Raw genomic sequence first — 16435 nt, 5'->3', positions numbered from 1 at the left:
TCTACGGGAAAACCCTGACTGTACACTTCTTACCTAAAGGTACAATATTAAAAAGCAATTGAAGATCTCGCAGATCCCATGAATCACGACAGTTCTATGAAACGGTCTGTTCTACTCTGAGGTTGCAGGATCAAGCATCATGTATCCTTGGGAAGATGAGGAGAATCCCCAGAAGTGGAAAGTTCTATGTGGCTCCGCATGTCACCGGACGCGGCCACAAACCCACCAAGAACACGTCCGCCTCGGCCCACCGCACCTTCCTGCACAGGCGCGCGAGAGGACCCGCTCCAGGCATGCTCGGCCAAGTCACGGGGCTGGCCGGCAGCGACGGAGAGAGGCGCACGCCAGAGCTGCACATCGGGGCGGAGAATTCGTTCCTCGTTAGGTAACCAGGGCCTACGGAGAAGGGGAAAGACGGGGGCGGCCCACGCCTGCCGAAGGTCCTGTCCGCGGCGCCCCGCCCCCATGGCGCGCTCCGTGCGCCCCGGCCCCGCTACGCTGCCGCCCCGCCCGGCCCGTGAATGAGTCCCGTGAGCTCCCGGGACTTGCGTGTCTCTTCGCCGCTGACTCGGGAAAGTCCGTTACCCAGCAGACGCTCGGTAGGTATTTTCTGAATGAATGAATGAATCCCTGGTTGCTTCTCATTTAAATAAAAATCGTCAAATTGATCACATTTTTATCAGTTTAGTAAAAAACGCAAACCATCTCACTTTATCAGATCTCTAAGGCAGTTTGGTATTTAGGTTACAAGGTGTGCGGCTGGGAGTTCAATTCTCTTCTGTGATAAGCAGGGATTATCTGAGCCACTATTCTACATTAATTTTTCAGATATATGAGGCTGTCTACTTACATTCAAAGGTTTTCCTTAACTTGTCTTTATTTAAATTGTTCAAGTCTCTTCTCATAAATGAGAAATATTAAATAAATGGCTGCTTTCATAAGAGAAGTGACTAGCAGAAATAATCTGCAACTTCTGTGAATAAGCTTTTCATTAGCATTTAAAAGAACAAATACTATTTACAGACCAAAGACCATCTATACATCATGAGCTTTACAAACTGGTCCCCAGTCCCCACTTCGGTGTATCATTACACAAAAGACACAGCTACTCGGGAAACCGAGGCTCCGAGAGGGCAAGCCACTGTCCGAGGCCACCCGCTGAGGGTCCAGGAGGGACCCAAACCCAGCCCAGCTCAGTCCGAAGCCCACGATCGCGGATTAAACCGCTGCCGACCACTCCGCTGCATCACGGGCCTTCCCTGAGCGCCCTATTTCATCAGGTCTGGGATGCCGGCAACGGCAGCCGACGGCATACGACGCCCCCATTACAGCTATAAACCACCCCCAGCTGGACGGTACATCGCAATTCCAGAAATGTTAAAATGTGGATGTACACACACACACACACACACACACACACTTACACATCTTAGATTCAATAAAATACAGCAGTCACCTAGCCTTGGAACAAATTATTCCTAATAAATGCCTCTCTAAATCCTTCGGAAAATTGATTTTGCCATGACATTCAGAGAAGAAAGAAATCTTCGGTATGAATAAAACTGTAAGAAACTGCAAACGTTCACTAACACAATCCCCCTTTAGAATTGTTTCCTCTCAGCTGCGTTGAATCGCATCTTCTGCAACGCGAAGCTCTGCCACCATGCGGCCCACCCGTCAACGCGACCCGCCACTTACTCGTACTGTCAAACATCCAAGCGCATGAAAAGCTGTAAGCACGTTTTTTCAGACTAAGCCATAAAAGGGGAACTTCAAACCTGTCCTCCTGTTTGTTTCCTCCAAAAGTTAGGGAAGATGACAGTAATTTCTCATCCCGCACCGAACAAAAACGTGCTCGTTGCTAAACACACAGCTGTACGTCCGTAAAGCCGAACACTGCTGACACTTCAGAAAAGCACTCTCAGTACATTTTATTCTTCAACGACCGGCTGGAAGCGCACCGGCCGTCAGTCAGGGCGTCTCTGCGCTTCCTCTGAAAAGTGCTTACGTCATAGGCCCACACGGTGTCTGTCCCCTCTCCGGTGACCTGGTCCGGGGTCCAGTTCGGGAAGGGGAACCGGCAAGCGATGACTCTCGCATCACCCTCAAGCTCGACCTCAAGCTTCTTCTCCAGGTGCGGCATCTGCGGAGACGACAGCCATGGTGTCAGGGAGCAGCGAGTCAGCAGTGACTCCCGACCCGCCTCCTGCACTGACCTCCCGAAAACTCCTGTGTGGGAACTGCTACTTATAAAAAAGTACATTATCACACAATCCGTTAAAATACAGAAGCCTATTACCAGTTATAAGGACAACTTCTAGTATCAATTATGAAATATGCCGATTTTAGCAGATATGTATCACAGGTTTCTGGTTTCCTAACTAAAATCATGATGTGGCAATAATCAAAATGAGAAGCAGATTTAAATTATGTACCTACCTAAACATTTCAATCTACTAACGTCTCAGCCATTTAACACATACTTTTCCACATCTTTAACACCTCTGCAATCTTACAATTGACATTGTCTTAGAATAAATGGCAATATTTTTTTCTTACTCAACGGCAAAGGTGCATCTTAAAATCAATACCCTCTAGAGGCAATAAAATGGAATAATTAGACTGTGAAAAATCTACACATTCAGAATAAAATATTTCATACTTTCTAAAAAATACATCTATATCTACTGATAATTTCTTGGTTGCCGGCCTGACTTATAAACAGTAAAATCCTCTTATCACTTCAGTGTCATTTTATTACCAATCTACCTGTGAAGACAGCATTTCGTTGGTTGTAAAAGTATTCACATCGTAATGACATCGGCGAATTAACAATCACTTAAAAGTTTACCTTCGGGTCCTGAAAACATATTACCACTTTCACCTCCAAGAATATTATTTCCATTTCTCTTTTATTTTGAAACAATTTCAAATTTACAGAAAAGTCACAAGAATAGAACAAAGAATTCTCACACGCTTCCACCCAGGTTCGTGAATTTTAAGTTGATCATATTTGCTTCACACGATTTGTCCTCTTCGCAAACTTTTTGTAATTTGAGAATGGGCTGCATACGACAAGCCCTTTGATACTTCAGAGTCTTCTAAGAAAATATTTTCCAAGAAACAGCCACGGCAGCATCATGTTCAGGAAACGTCGCGTCACAGTCCAGTAAAGTAACTCCAGGCGTCACATCGTGACTTTGTCCAATGTCCCAGTCCCCTCCTTCATGACACTCGTCCCCAGCTGTGTCTCCCCGCTCTCCTTTAACCTGACGGTTCCTCTGGCTTTCTTTGTCTCTGACAATAACGTCCTTTAAAAATGCAGGACAGTTATTTTTCCAAACGGCCCTCGCCTGGGTGACCTCTTACGCTTGCCGGTGGCGACACAGCAGGTAGGTCTTTGGCAGCACCCGTAAGTGGGGCTGTGAACAGCTCAGGGCCCCACAGTCATGCCCACGGGTCTTCCTGGTTTGAAGGTGACAGTCACTACTAGGTAAGGTGGGATCTGGTGTCTCCACAGCGTGGTCGCTATGTTTCCTCCATAGTGAGTAATTTGTGAGGAAACACCTTGAGAGGATGAACATATCCTGTTACCCGTCGAGCTGTCCCCCCATTAGATGTGGCATTCACTGATGATCCTGGCCTGAGTCAATTTTTACCATAATGGTTGCAAAGTGTAGATTTGCTAACTCCGTCATTCATTTTGGATGAAATTCTACATTCTGCTGCAAGGAAGGGCTTCCCGTCTCTCTCGCTGCATAGCTAGCTATCTCTGTGTGAGCCCCTAGACTCATTTCATTCAATCGGTGATAACCCACTACTGTGCCGTTTGTTCTAATGGTCAAGTTGTCCCAATTTGGACTCTGCGAGACTCTTCAAGCGGCTTCTCTGTCCTTTGGACAGGACCCTATCAAATATTTTGAGCACTTCTTACATTCTGCTTCACCAAAATGTTCAAGGTTTTTGTATCTTCCCTTTCTCAGCCCCATATCCGCCATTTCTCACACATTCCTGGATCCTCTGAGTGGGATATGGTATTTAGAAACCAAGATCTGAACAAAAACTACTCCCTTTAAAAGTACCACAGTCAACCAAGACAAACAAATCAACAATACTTCTGTGAAGATTTTATGCCTTTAAAACGTGGCTTGGAAAAACTCCTCTACATGAACTATGGCTAGAGTGAGCCAAAATTCTGATTCTTCATTAAAATCAATACCAAGATAACGAAGAATAAATTTCATTAAGGATGGAATATTTCTATTCTTTAAACGGCCAGGAAAACATGACTTTAAAACAGAAAAGGTTTTGTTCCTTGAGGAAAAATTAAGCAAGCAAAGAATGAGGCAATATGTGTTTCTCCAAAATATCAAGGGTTTCTTATGGTAATTGTGTTCATAAAAAGCGTAACTGAAAACATATTCATATTACTATTATTCTTTTCTCTTTTAGTTTCTTTTATTTCCAAGTGACTGTCATATGCTAAGTCAAGATAAACCTAAAATGAAAAGGAGCTATTTCAATCATAAGAAATTAACTGACTAAATGACACATAAATATGCAATAAATCTGGGCCTTGATATCACACACAAAGAGAAGCGGTGATGTGTCGTGTCTAACGGAATTCAAACTTATTCATACGATTACAGGCTTCAAAGTGAAACGCACTCATCGTATTCTAATTACATCTTCAAAACTTTAAACATAAGCTGAAATCAGCTCAAAGGCATGTAAGACAAATTGGCCACGGTCATCGACAGCTTGGAGCCACCTGGTCACTCCCTGCTCCCTGAAGCACTGGCTTCGCGTGGCTTCCAGGTAACACGCTTCCTCCTCCAGAATGGCCTCCTCTCAGAGTGCTTTGCTGGGTGTCCCTCATCTGTCAGAGGCCAGGGCTCAGGCCTTGGATGGCTCCGCCCCCAGCCTGGGTGATCTCAGCCAGCCCTGTGCTCCAACGCCTTCTAGGGGCAAAACCTGACCCTCAGCCAGGCCTCCTGAGCCCCAAACTTCCTCTTTCCACCACTGCCAACCTGACACCCCACACACATGGCAAAGGGCACAGCCACCTGGGATTATTCCCAATCTGCTCCCCAGCCTCTCTGCCTGCACCTTCCCCGCTCACAAATGGCGACTCCAAACTTACAGCTGCTCGGACTGAAGCCTGGGAGTCCCCCTCCACCCCTTTCCCGCCCCGACGGTGGCCTGTGATGTTTCTCGGCACCCCTGGGTTCCTCCGCTCCTCTGCTCAAGCCCACGACGGCTCCGGCCTTACAAGGGCCCAGAGTCCTCCCCGCCCCAGCCCCTGCGCTCCCCCTGCTGCCACCTCTTCCCGCGCTCGCTCCCCTCCCTGCTGCTCCTGGAATCCCACAGGCTCGCACCCCAGGCCCTCCACCCCAGCGCTGCTCCCCTCTCCGGACCAGCTGTGCAGCTCCGTCCCCCACCTCCGGGTGTCCCTGCTCAGGGACAGTCTCTGCTGCACGGCACCTACCCCCTTCTCTTGTAGGACGGTCTATGCAGGCATCTCACCTGGTCCTGCCCGCCCCACTACACAGATGCGCCCAGGGCAGAGCCATTCTCTCTCGTCCACTGAAGCATCCCAAGTGGGCCATGAATAAATACTGGTCAAATGGACGAATGACGGGGAAACGATTCAATCGCAAATCATTTTTCTTTATCAAGACGTGCTGATATTTTCATCCATCAGTTCATAACAGGATTCATAACCAAAATTAAATTAGTCATTCTTCAAAATTATGAGCTTTAATAGCCCACCAGGAGACACGTGCTTAATGGGTATGTTTATGCCCGAGGTACTCATCCATTTAACAAATACTTCCCGAGCGTGGCTCCGTCCAGGCCACTATGCTGGAGGTCTGGTGGCGAACACAAACGTGGCCTTTGCTCGAGCAAACACCGCCAAAGCCATCGCGCCCCGAAATGCTCGCTGCCCCGTCTAGGGAGAGGGGAGCAGGCGCTGCACGAGTGGAGGAGGGGGCGCCGGGGCTCGGCTCCCGGGGGTCAGGGCCGGCGTCTCAGAGGAAAAGACATTTGACCACGAGGGTCAACAGGTGTTCGCCAGCTAGGCCAGGGCTGGGGACTGAAGTCGGGGGAGGACGGGGCCCCACACTCCGCCGAGTCCAGGGGCCCAGGGGAGGCCCTGGGCTGGCGCGCACAGAGCTGGGGGAGCCGGGCCACTCCCCACCAGGCCTTGGGGCCATGGGCCATGCGGGGGGTTTGGGCGTTGTCCTTGCTGCTTTTAAGCAGCAAGAAGTCACAGAGGGTTTTAAACAGGACAAAGGTGATCTGTTCTCCATTGTGAAAAGATGCTCCTGGTGCGGAAGCTCGTCTCAAGTGCGGGCATTTACAACCCTCCTGCTGGGCTGCCAGGTCCAAGGGGGACTCTCCTCCCTACTTTGTTAGAAACCCACAAGTGCGCCGGACCGGCACTCCAGGGCACGGGGCGGGCGGGGGGTGGCGGGGGGGACGTCCCGTGTGGCAGCTGCCCTCCGCCTCCTTGGGGACAGCCGACCGCTGCACGTTCCTTAAGCAATACTTCTCTGTGTACAGAAGACTGGACAGTAACTGCAGGAGTGTTGATGAGAACAACAGGACTCTCATTTCCCCTGCGTGAACAGCTCCAAAAACTGACAAGCCTCACACATGGTCAGAGGCAGGAGGAGTTGGAGCCCACGACTCATGTGGTGACAGTGACTGCCAAAGGCCACTGCTGCCCCCTGCTGAGAGAGAGCTGCGGTGGCTTCATGAGCCCACATCTCAGGCCATCATCTGGCCTCTCGACACTGCATGCAAGTCTCAATAGATATGGACTCTGTTTTTAGAAAGCATGCATTTCAAATTAAAGTTGTTTGCCCCCAAAAGCTAATTATTCTGAAGAAATGCCCGAACATCATAATAAACAATAAATAACCGTCAAATTGCATAGCAAGTCTACAATCCCAAAGTATTTTTTTTTTTTAATCGCCAAAGATACTGCCTTCAACCCTTTATTTCTACATCAAAAGTGTAGGCACCCAGGCTTCACCTTCATTTTAGGCTTATGGAGAATTATGAACATATAGAATCCCGTCATTTTCAAGAATATGTAAGAAAAGCACTTCTAAATTGACTTCAGAAAGTAAAGGAAATGGCATTGCACTGAAGGTTCTAATGATATGAATAAATTCCGCAAGTACTGAAATATCTTATACAAAAATTAAGGTATGAATAAGAAGACAGAATAAAAAAAAGGAAATTTCTCTTTTTAACTGGAAACCATATCAGTTTTATAGTGGCATTTCAGCAAACATCCAATTTCTCCAAGATTATTATGGCTGCAATTACAGACTTTGGAAAGCGAAAAGGGATTTCTTTACATGGTCTGTAAACCAACAATTACAACAAATGCATCCCTTCCTGGTCATCTTTCCAATGGCTAAATTTAGGACCGTTTTCAGTACGATGCTGCGGTATTTTCACTTCTGAAAGTATATAATCAAAGTTCAGTACAAATCAGTCATCTGAGGTCAATTGAAACTAGTCAGTGCTCACCCGCCCTGAAAATTATCTTACTGCAAAATCGGAGGAATGATCAATTCAGAGGGAACATCCCATTAACTTCCCCAAGTGATTTCAGCTGGCTGGAAGTGAGTGACCGTGAAGATCTCCAATGCGCGAGGCACTGGGAGCTCACGAAGCAGTTTTCGGACTGGAAGTTTTAGGGCTTAGATAGATCATTGAGATTTTTATCTGAAGCAAAAGCTTTAAAATACGACCGAATCTTTTATGATGAAACTTTTAAGGCCCTGAAGTACTTTGTGTAAACAAGAAAGTGAAATGCAGCGTTCCCTCGGGATCTCTGGGAGGCCGCCGTTTTGCACAGGGCGCAGCAGGCCGCAGAGAGGTGCTCTGTTAGAGCGGAAGGGCCTTCGCAAGCTACGACCGAGGAGTGCATACTCACCATCTGAGGCACCCCAAAAACAACAACGTTTGAGTACTGCGAAAAGGTAACCTGAAGGAGGGGGGAGAAGCAATTCATAGGTTAACTTTTTTTTTCAAGTTTATTGGGGTAACATTAGTTAATACGATTATATAATTGGCAGATTAACTTTTTAAAGCCAAACATCCAGCATGACTTTTGTTTCAAAATGAGTAGCAATTTCCCATTTCACCCAACAGCGGGTTTTCGCAGTGGCCCATTTAAGATTTCACAAGGAAAACACCACGTGCTCATTTTCGTTCCTTAGTTCAATCCACGAGTTTTCCAAATGCTTCCCCGTAAGTCACTGCATCTCATCTCACAGCGTCTCCATGCAGGGCCTGCCCCAAGGGTCGCCCATCGGAAAGGCCAGTGACTCGTCCAGTGACCAGCTGGTGGCCAAGCCAGCTGGCCCCAAGCCGTCTGTGCCCCTGGCCCACATACCCTACTCTACACCACAGCAGCCTCACAAGCACTCGAGTGGTCTCAGGACCACCTGTTTTTCATGCTGAACCATCCTTACAACTCTAGTCCCCCTCCTCTTCTCGAAAATAAGTAAAAAATGCAATAAAATGATCTTTAGTTAAAAAACGGGGGGGGAAAAGTGCTTTGCCAGTCAAAATTCTTATTGCCCAATAAAAGTCTTATTTTCTCCACCGAGAGATCGTTTATGTATACATGGTATAAAAAAATGCAAGCAAAAACTCAAATGAATTTTTATAAGCTACTGATGACAATATTACAATGGGCAATTCTTATTTAAGAGAAAGCATTTAGGGAGCATTCCAAAAACAAAATTACAGGGCTTTTTTTTTTTTTTCATAGCACAAATAAACGTGGAAGTACCCTGTACTTCTGAAGATGAGGAGGGACCGTGACAGCACGGTCGGTGGTGTCTTTCCTGCCTCTACATACACACGTACATGTACGTGTGTACACACACACACACACACACACAGTCTACTATTTACCAAGAAGGGCCTAACGAGTTAACGCCTATATTACAATTTATGAGATTCCCAAGTGAAATTAAAAAAAAAAAAAAATCTCATCATTCTGTAATCAACAGAAATGAGAACTTGTTTAATTGAGCAAAAAAATTCTTGGAATTCACGTGACCTATCACGTCATAAACCTCTTAACTTGCTTCTACCCTAAGGCAGAGTCGATCTGCAAATCTACCCATTTGAAAGGCGTTCACATTTCGTTATGCTGGAATATACACTTGTATTTTAACTATTTTTCAGTTTTCGATCATACTGATTATGAATTATAACGTTTTGGTTGGAGTTTCCTAGGCCCACTCTCGGCCTTACATACCTTCCACAAGTCTGAAATATAAAATGTGGCCAAGTCCTGCACCCCTTCTCGCCAAGCACGGTATCTGGAGTACCAAACCAGCCATGGGTTTAACTCATAACCCGCAGCCACGAATCCTTCCTTGGCGGCTGCTATCACCTGCGGAAAGAGGCCAGGATTTACTCAGGATAAGAAAAGCATCAACTTACACGCTCAAATGATATGGATACTTCCCATTGACAGTCTATAATCATAAAATGGCCCATTGAAAGGCTCCTCCTTCGTTCAAGACACCACTTGAAGATAGATCCCTAGTCACATAGGTCAATGGGCAAGATATGCCAGCCAATTTAAACTCGGTTTTTGTGTTTTTGTCAAAGATTTCACCCCGAGCATCAGAGCAGACCGTCAGGTTTGCTTTGGACAACTGCATCATTACCTCTGGACTGGCCAAAGTTGCTGAAAGCCGCCGTCTCTCTCCAGAGACAGCACGGTGGCATGAGGAGTAGATGTGCCTGGGACAACGACTGTGAACTAGTTGTAATAGGCAACAAAAATAACCTGTCGATAAAGAACTTGCAATTCATTACACGGCTCCTTGGTGTTTACGATTGTTCACTGAAAACTGAATGCAGATAAACCAGAACAAGTCAGAATAAAGTCAACTGCAGAATGCCACCTGCCTCTAAGGTGAGAGGGAGGGTGGGCTGTTCTTGGGGGTCTCCTTACTCATTTGTTCTTGCCACCACTCTTCAAGGGGGCATCCCTGAAAAAGCTGTCCCGCCCAAGGTAATCTCCCAAGTAACTATGGAGTTGCCTCTTTTAAGAAGGAACTGTTTTCTCAGAAACCACAAAGATACCATTCAGATGTATAAAACATCCAATCTGGATTTTAAAACTTCCTCCTGATTAATACACACATCTCCAGATTTCTTAAAGTCACAAGGCACTTTTTTCCCTCTCCCTGATTATTCTGGGTCACCACGATGAAAACACAGGGCCGAGCTCTGCAGGAGCCGGTGATGGCGCTGGGCCCTGCTGGTCTCCACGCTGTTTCCAGAACAGCAGCCTCGCCTACCGCTAGCCTCACTTTTCGGCTCATCAGCTGATGGAGGCCTACCACAGTGCCACCTGGCCTGTGGAGGATCAGGCTCTGGGACACCTGTCTGCCAGTAGTGGCCTTGAGTCTTTACTTACAGGTTCCCAGCTGGGGTCGAAGTGAACTGAGGTCGTTTAAAGTCTAACCTTTGGATAAGTGGAGGTTAACACACTGGCTCTGCCCTATTTCAACTCTATTACCCCACAGAAAATTTTACAAGTATAAACACACATTAAAAAAAATAAAAGATGATTTAACAAGTTTTTCTAGTTATGCCGCCTCTACTGGCCCAAGTTTTTCAACAGACCAATTAACTGGTCTTTTTAAACTGGTGTATCTACAGAGCACTTTCTCATTTAAGAAAAGAATTAAATCTGAGAAATGTAAATTCCAAATTCATGCCGGAGGGTTTGATAGTTCAGCCAAACACACACCAAATTAAACGACTGCTTTATCGAACTGTCAGACTGAGCGAGTCTTTGCGCAAAGCTCACAAGAAACACGGAACAAAGGCCAACGGTTCTGGCTCCCAAGCTGCAAACGTCTTAGCATCACTCACGATCCGTCCGTCGCCGCTGCCGACGTCCACCAGCGGTCCTCTCCTGCTTCGCAGCATTTCCACAACATTTTCGATCTGCTTTGCAGTTGCAGGTACGAAGGGCAGACAAATCCTCCGGAGGGCCGGAGTGATAAACGGTGTGGCCACGGCATACACAGCCACCAGCGTGCCCCCAACGATCCCAGTTAACAAGAGTCCCCAACCGCTTTTCTTCAAACCGCTGGCTTCGAGGCTTGTAGGCAGCACAGATCCTGACTGACGTCCTTCTTTAAGAGCTCCTGGGGGTGTGCCTAGGTTGAGAGCGAGCGGAAAATATATAGGCAGCATCAAATCTGAAACCCAAGGCAGTATTTTTCTTAAATTCTTAGTGACAAATAAACTCATGCTTTTCAAAGAAGGATAAATTATCTGAGTATTTAAATTCCCAATGCAGGGTTCTACAATGAGTCCTAAATTCCATGAACTAAAGTGTTTTAGAGAAAATTATCTGATACTGGTGGAAAACTAAAGTGTTTTCTTTCCAACGGTTTTTTTTTTTTTTTTTGTCTCTAGGAGTGAATCTTAGAAAACAGTATATTCATACCTATTATTTTATGAATTCAATAGCTATTAAAACAAATGTTAACCATGAACTCCGTATTTTTAAAATTCAGAACAAAGCCTCATAAACGAATAACCATGAAAATGTCTATTACTCTATTTCAAATAGGATGAAAGGATTTTGCATCAAAATTGGTCAGGCATCTCTCTAATACAGTCGCACAATAGAATTTTGAAGTAACAAAGGAGACAGAAATACGTTTTATTAAAAATCTTAAGTATGGTAATAGATTTTTAAAGCAGATCCAAAAAGAAAAATAATCATTTCAGTGCTATCACGAGTACAAAATAAAGCAAAAAAATTCCAAACACTGATTACAGGGAAATGAATGGTACCTTTTATAGCTTCCTCCTGAGTCTTACCCTTTAAAACACATTCATAAGACCTCAAGTTTTTTAGATTGAAACTGTTTAACAACCACAGCCCCACAGGTAAGAGCTGGAGCCTGCTGTGGTGAGGACCCCACACACCTGCCTAATGGTGTGACCCTTCACCTCTCTGAGCCTCATCTTCCTCATTTGTAAAAGTGGGGTTTACGAGGTCATTGTGAGAATCAAAGGTAAAGGACTGTGCCTGGCACTGGACCCCCCCCCCCCCCAGGGAACAAGACCTTCCGCCCTGAAGCAGCCCACCGTCAAGCTGAGGAGCAAAGACACAAATCACGGGAATCCAGAGGGGAGGGGACGAGGACCAGGGAGGACACAGACTCTCACCGTGCGGAAGCAGTAACACGGCAGTTCCGGTCATTGGTAAGCCATTCAAAAGGCCCACTGGGCAGTGTCCTCATGCTGCGGTAAATGACCACACACTCAGTGGGTGAAAACAACACACGTTTACTATCACACGGTTCTGGACGTGAACTAAAGCGGGCTGGCAGCTCCGCGTTCCTTCTGGAGGCTCCGAGTGTGATGAGTCGGCCGGCGTCGCCTTTTCCAGCTCCCAGGGGCTGCCGGTGTGCCCAGGCCTTTATCAGAGCCTTGTGATGGCTCTGGGCCCACCAGACAAGCCAGGGTAATCTCCCCATCTCAAAGTCCCTAACTTAATCCCATCTGCGAAATCTCTCATGTAACATACAACGTTTGACTCACAAGGCCTGGGGATTAGGACGTGGACCTACCTGGGAGATCGTTATGCCATCCACCTCTCCTGAAATGATCTGTTACAACTCTTGACATACAAATTTGAACACAGGACACACCAAAAGCTGGCCCACAGCAGTGAGTCCTGCTGCAGGGCTGCTGACCAACCACCAGCATCTCCCGTTCGGTGTGGCTTTTTTCTTCTTGATGCCTGAGGTCCCCTAACGTGAGTTTTAAAACTGGTTCACAGTGGAAACCAACTCAGAAACCAAAACAACAAAAGTCCACTGATGGTGCTGGTGATGGAGGCAACATCAAAGTTTAGGAAGGTGGTGGTGTTTGATAGAAAGCTAGAGTTTGATATACGTTTTCACATACTTTCCAGCGTCATGCGAAAGACCTTATAAGCTACAGTAGTCTTCAGTCAGGCATTTGATTATTTTTTAAACAAAGCACATCTGACTTGCCCTGTTTAAAGTGATCCTGTGGGCGCTCCAACTGCATGGCGCAGTGGTTAAGAGGTTTTGAGTGACACAGGTCTAGAGTCTGAGAACTTAACTAGTTGTGTGACATTAGGTAAGTTGCTGCTAAGGCTGGGATTCCTCACCTGTAAGACTCAGGAATACTGCTATCCTCATAGGGTTACGGGGACAGGTAAATAATGCCTACAAAGCCCTTAGCACAGGTCAGAGAAAGTAAGTGATGACTATCAGGCATTATTAATATTCTCAATACTATGGGGGAAGAGGGATCTATAATATTTAACAGCTTTCTCAAAATGTAATTCATATACCATACAATTTGCTCATTTAACGTGTACAGTTCAAAGGTTTTTAGCATATTTAATACGTGTAACGATCACCACACAGCCGGTCCATTTGGAAACATTTCCATTACCTGGAGAAACACATCCTTTTGTCTCCCGCCCCCTCCCCAATGCCCCAGCTCTCAGGGACCAGTCACCTGCCCCCTGTCTGCAGAGCCCCTACTCTGGACTTTCATACGAGTAGAACCACATGAAAGTGGTGTGCAGACAGTCTTCTGTGACTGGCCTCTGTCACTTAGCATCATGCTTTTAAGGTTCATCCATGTGGTATCATGTTTCAGCACTTTATTCCTTTTTATGGCCAAATAATATTCCATTGTATGGACATACCACATTTTGTTTATCCGTTTGTCCATTAATGGGCAGTTTCTCCAGTCAGCAGAAGCCGGTAGACAGTTGATTGGACAAACATGATCAGACAACCCAGATTCTATTTCACCTGTGTAGACTTATAACCTTGTGGACCAGCAAAAGATGTAATAAAGAGCTCCTGCTTTTGGGGCCTCCCATCTAACCTGCGTGTGTGGGGTCCAGCTGAAGCAGATATAAGGCAGGTTGAGAGAAATACTATAACATGTACAAAACACTACGGAAATACAGGGGGAGGGGGAGGAATGACTGGTCCCAACAGGGAACCAGGACGGCATGGACAGAGAATCTGAGTGTGCACGAGGGTGCTGGAAAAAGGGTACCGCGGGAAGAAGGAAGCCATGCCACTAAGGCAGAGAAGGTGGCGAAACCGGCAGCCGAGCAGAGTGGGGGAGAGAACAGGAAGGCTGGCGGGGGACCCGGATGCCAGGCTCAATGTGTTTCACTCTCGTGCACTGCAATGACACTTTTTGAGCAAAATCACAATATTTGTGTTTTTAAGGAAGGCAACACCAGCAGTCGCGTTCCCTGATGCAATCACTAAACATTCCGTCACAAGAGTTTTCACCTGCAAGTCTTTCAACTTCACAAAAATTTTTATGAGCTTTCGAAGTTACTCTGGAAATTCAATATATCACTATATTGTTACCTCTATTCAATAAAAAAAAAGTATTGATTTTTATCAGTGAAAACCAGTCCCTGAAGATTCGAAACTAAAATCAAGATCGTTTCTACAAATTTCTAATCCTTTTAATGGAACATGTTTAGATTCATAAGACTGTTTACTACGTTATAAATAAATGATAGAGATTTCTGTCAGATGTGCTCTTTGGAACATCAAGCGATTCCATTAGATAAGAGCTGTGGTGACAAGTGGCTATTTTTGTTGAGCACTTGGAGGGAATCAGGCCTTGAAAAAAGGACCCAAAGAGGATAACTTCTGTTGTCTCCACACTTGCCTAGTTACTGACTTCTGATAATGGCTGAAAATTTCAATTTTCAAGGACAGATTTGGGTCAGCTAAAGCTACCGGCACTGACTGAGATGTACAAAAAGGTACACAGGGTTCTGATCTAAGCTCAAGCCAAAGGGAAAAGACCAGGAAGAACAGGCCTGTTTGAAATTGTGAACTGCCCCTTGTGCTTAAAGTGGGGTTTATATTTGAATGTCACAGTATTTAAAGGTTATTGTATATCTGCATTTGCATACCAATTGAAAAACTACAGTATATATTTTATGTCCCTTTCACATATGTTTTTGGTCTTTTAAGAAGCCCTTCTTGTACTGATCTAATATCATTTATGTCCTTTAGTTTACAGCATCTGCTGATACTAAGAAAAACCTTTTTCCCATGTTTAGACAGGAACTAAAAGCAAACTGCATGGAGAACATCCTTAGACCTTTCCTATACTCGACAAGTCTAATGAGCCAGATATGGCAGAAGTCACCATTCTGAATGAGGAAAGACAGAATTGACCAAGTGAAAGCGAAGTGAGGCCTAACTCCAAAATCTACCAAGTCCTTGGATCATCACTCTGTCCTGAAAGTGGGCCAAGCACTAGGTTAAATGATCACCGACCACTCCGTGACACGGCCAGTTCTTGACTTTCAGGCCAGGGTTAATTAAATGTTATAGTGCGTGCACATTGCAACATTTGACCATCTAATAAAGGCTAGGAATAATACAACAGGGGTAAGTCATGTTCTATGTCAGCTACGAACAGGGAGGCTGGAGAGCCATGACAAATAAATCTAAGCCCATAAAACATTAGGTCGAGATCACTGGGCTTTAGAAAAAGCAGTGTAAGGGGCTTGGAGGGCGGAGGACTATTCAGTTAGGGTTGCCAGGTTGCCGAGGCACCCCCCAGAGCTTCAGAGCAGGACCCTTGGCGCAAGGCTGTGCAATTTTGCTTCTTCCTAGCTAGCTGTATAAGGCTGGGCAAGTTACTGGACCATTCGTGCAAAACAGGCTCTTCCTAAACACTTAAACAGAGCTTGGTAAGAGCCAGGCACTGTTCTCTGTGAATCCGTACTGCAGCTGTGTGAGGCAGGTAAGATACATTTTTACAGACAAAGTTACCGAGGCACAAAACAGGTCAAGTCACTGGCCCCAAAGACAGCTAATAAATGGCAACGCCAGATACCGTAACTCCAGCACCTAAATCATATAAGAGCTTGCCAAGGACTACGTTGAGTTATATCCATCTGAAAGCGCTCCGAACAGTTCCGGGCAGCGGGATCCCAGGACCGGGAAACGGGCCCGTGACCCGACGACGGGGCACCCGGGCAGGCACCGAAGGGCGGACAGGCGCGGCGCGCACGAGCGCTGGGCGCCCGACGCCAGACTCCGAGCCAGACGGTGAAGGCGCCCCGCCCGCACCGACCGGGCCGGCTGGGCCGCGGAGACGCCGCCGCCCGCGAGCCCCGCGGCCCGCCCGCGCCCAGGCCGGCTCCCAGGGAGCGCGCCATGCCCGCCGGCCTCACCTCCAACTCCTCCTCCTGCTCCCGCCATCGCGAGACTTCCGGCAGTGGGGGGGGGGCGGATCCGGAAGTGGGTTCTACCATCTTCTCGAGGTCGGCGTAGAAAAGAGGGAGAAACATAACGCTCTAAGTAAATCAGTTCCACTA

At 46.5% G+C, this 16435-nt stretch overlaps 1 protein-coding gene across 3 annotated transcripts; it reads right to left on the bottom strand.

Moving 5' to 3' along the window:
• Positions 1-668: 668 nt before the first annotated feature.
• ATPSCKMT (ATP synthase c subunit lysine N-methyltransferase) lies at positions 669-16413 on the bottom strand. Of its 3 annotated transcripts, none has more exons than XM_016164976.2 (5): positions 16292-16413; positions 10933-11222; positions 9296-9433; positions 7958-8008; positions 669-2143 (listed from the first exon to the last, which is right to left on the bottom strand). In XM_016164976.2, the coding sequence occupies exons 1-5, from the start codon at positions 16317-16319 to the stop codon at positions 1922-1924; spliced, it is 729 nt and encodes a 242-aa protein (XP_016020462.2). In that variant the 5' UTR covers positions 16320-16413; the 3' UTR covers positions 669-1921. The 3 variants fall into 3 exon arrangements, with proteins under 3 accessions (XP_016020462.2, XP_016020461.2, XP_016020460.2); XM_016164975.2 differs by lacking the exon at positions 16292-16413 and adding an exon at positions 12247-16204; XM_016164974.2 differs by lacking the exon at positions 16292-16413 and having other exon boundaries at positions 10933-16205.
• Positions 16414-16435: the final 22 nt, after the last annotated feature.

This window comes from Rousettus aegyptiacus, unplaced genomic scaffold, assembly GCF_014176215.1.
Source record: "Rousettus aegyptiacus isolate mRouAeg1 unplaced genomic scaffold, mRouAeg1.p scaffold_m13_p_8, whole genome shotgun sequence".
NCBI lineage: Eukaryota > Metazoa > Chordata > Mammalia > Chiroptera > Pteropodidae > Rousettus > Rousettus aegyptiacus.
The sequence above is the reverse complement of the archived record's forward strand: the minus strand, read 5'-3'. Positions and strand labels throughout refer to the sequence as shown.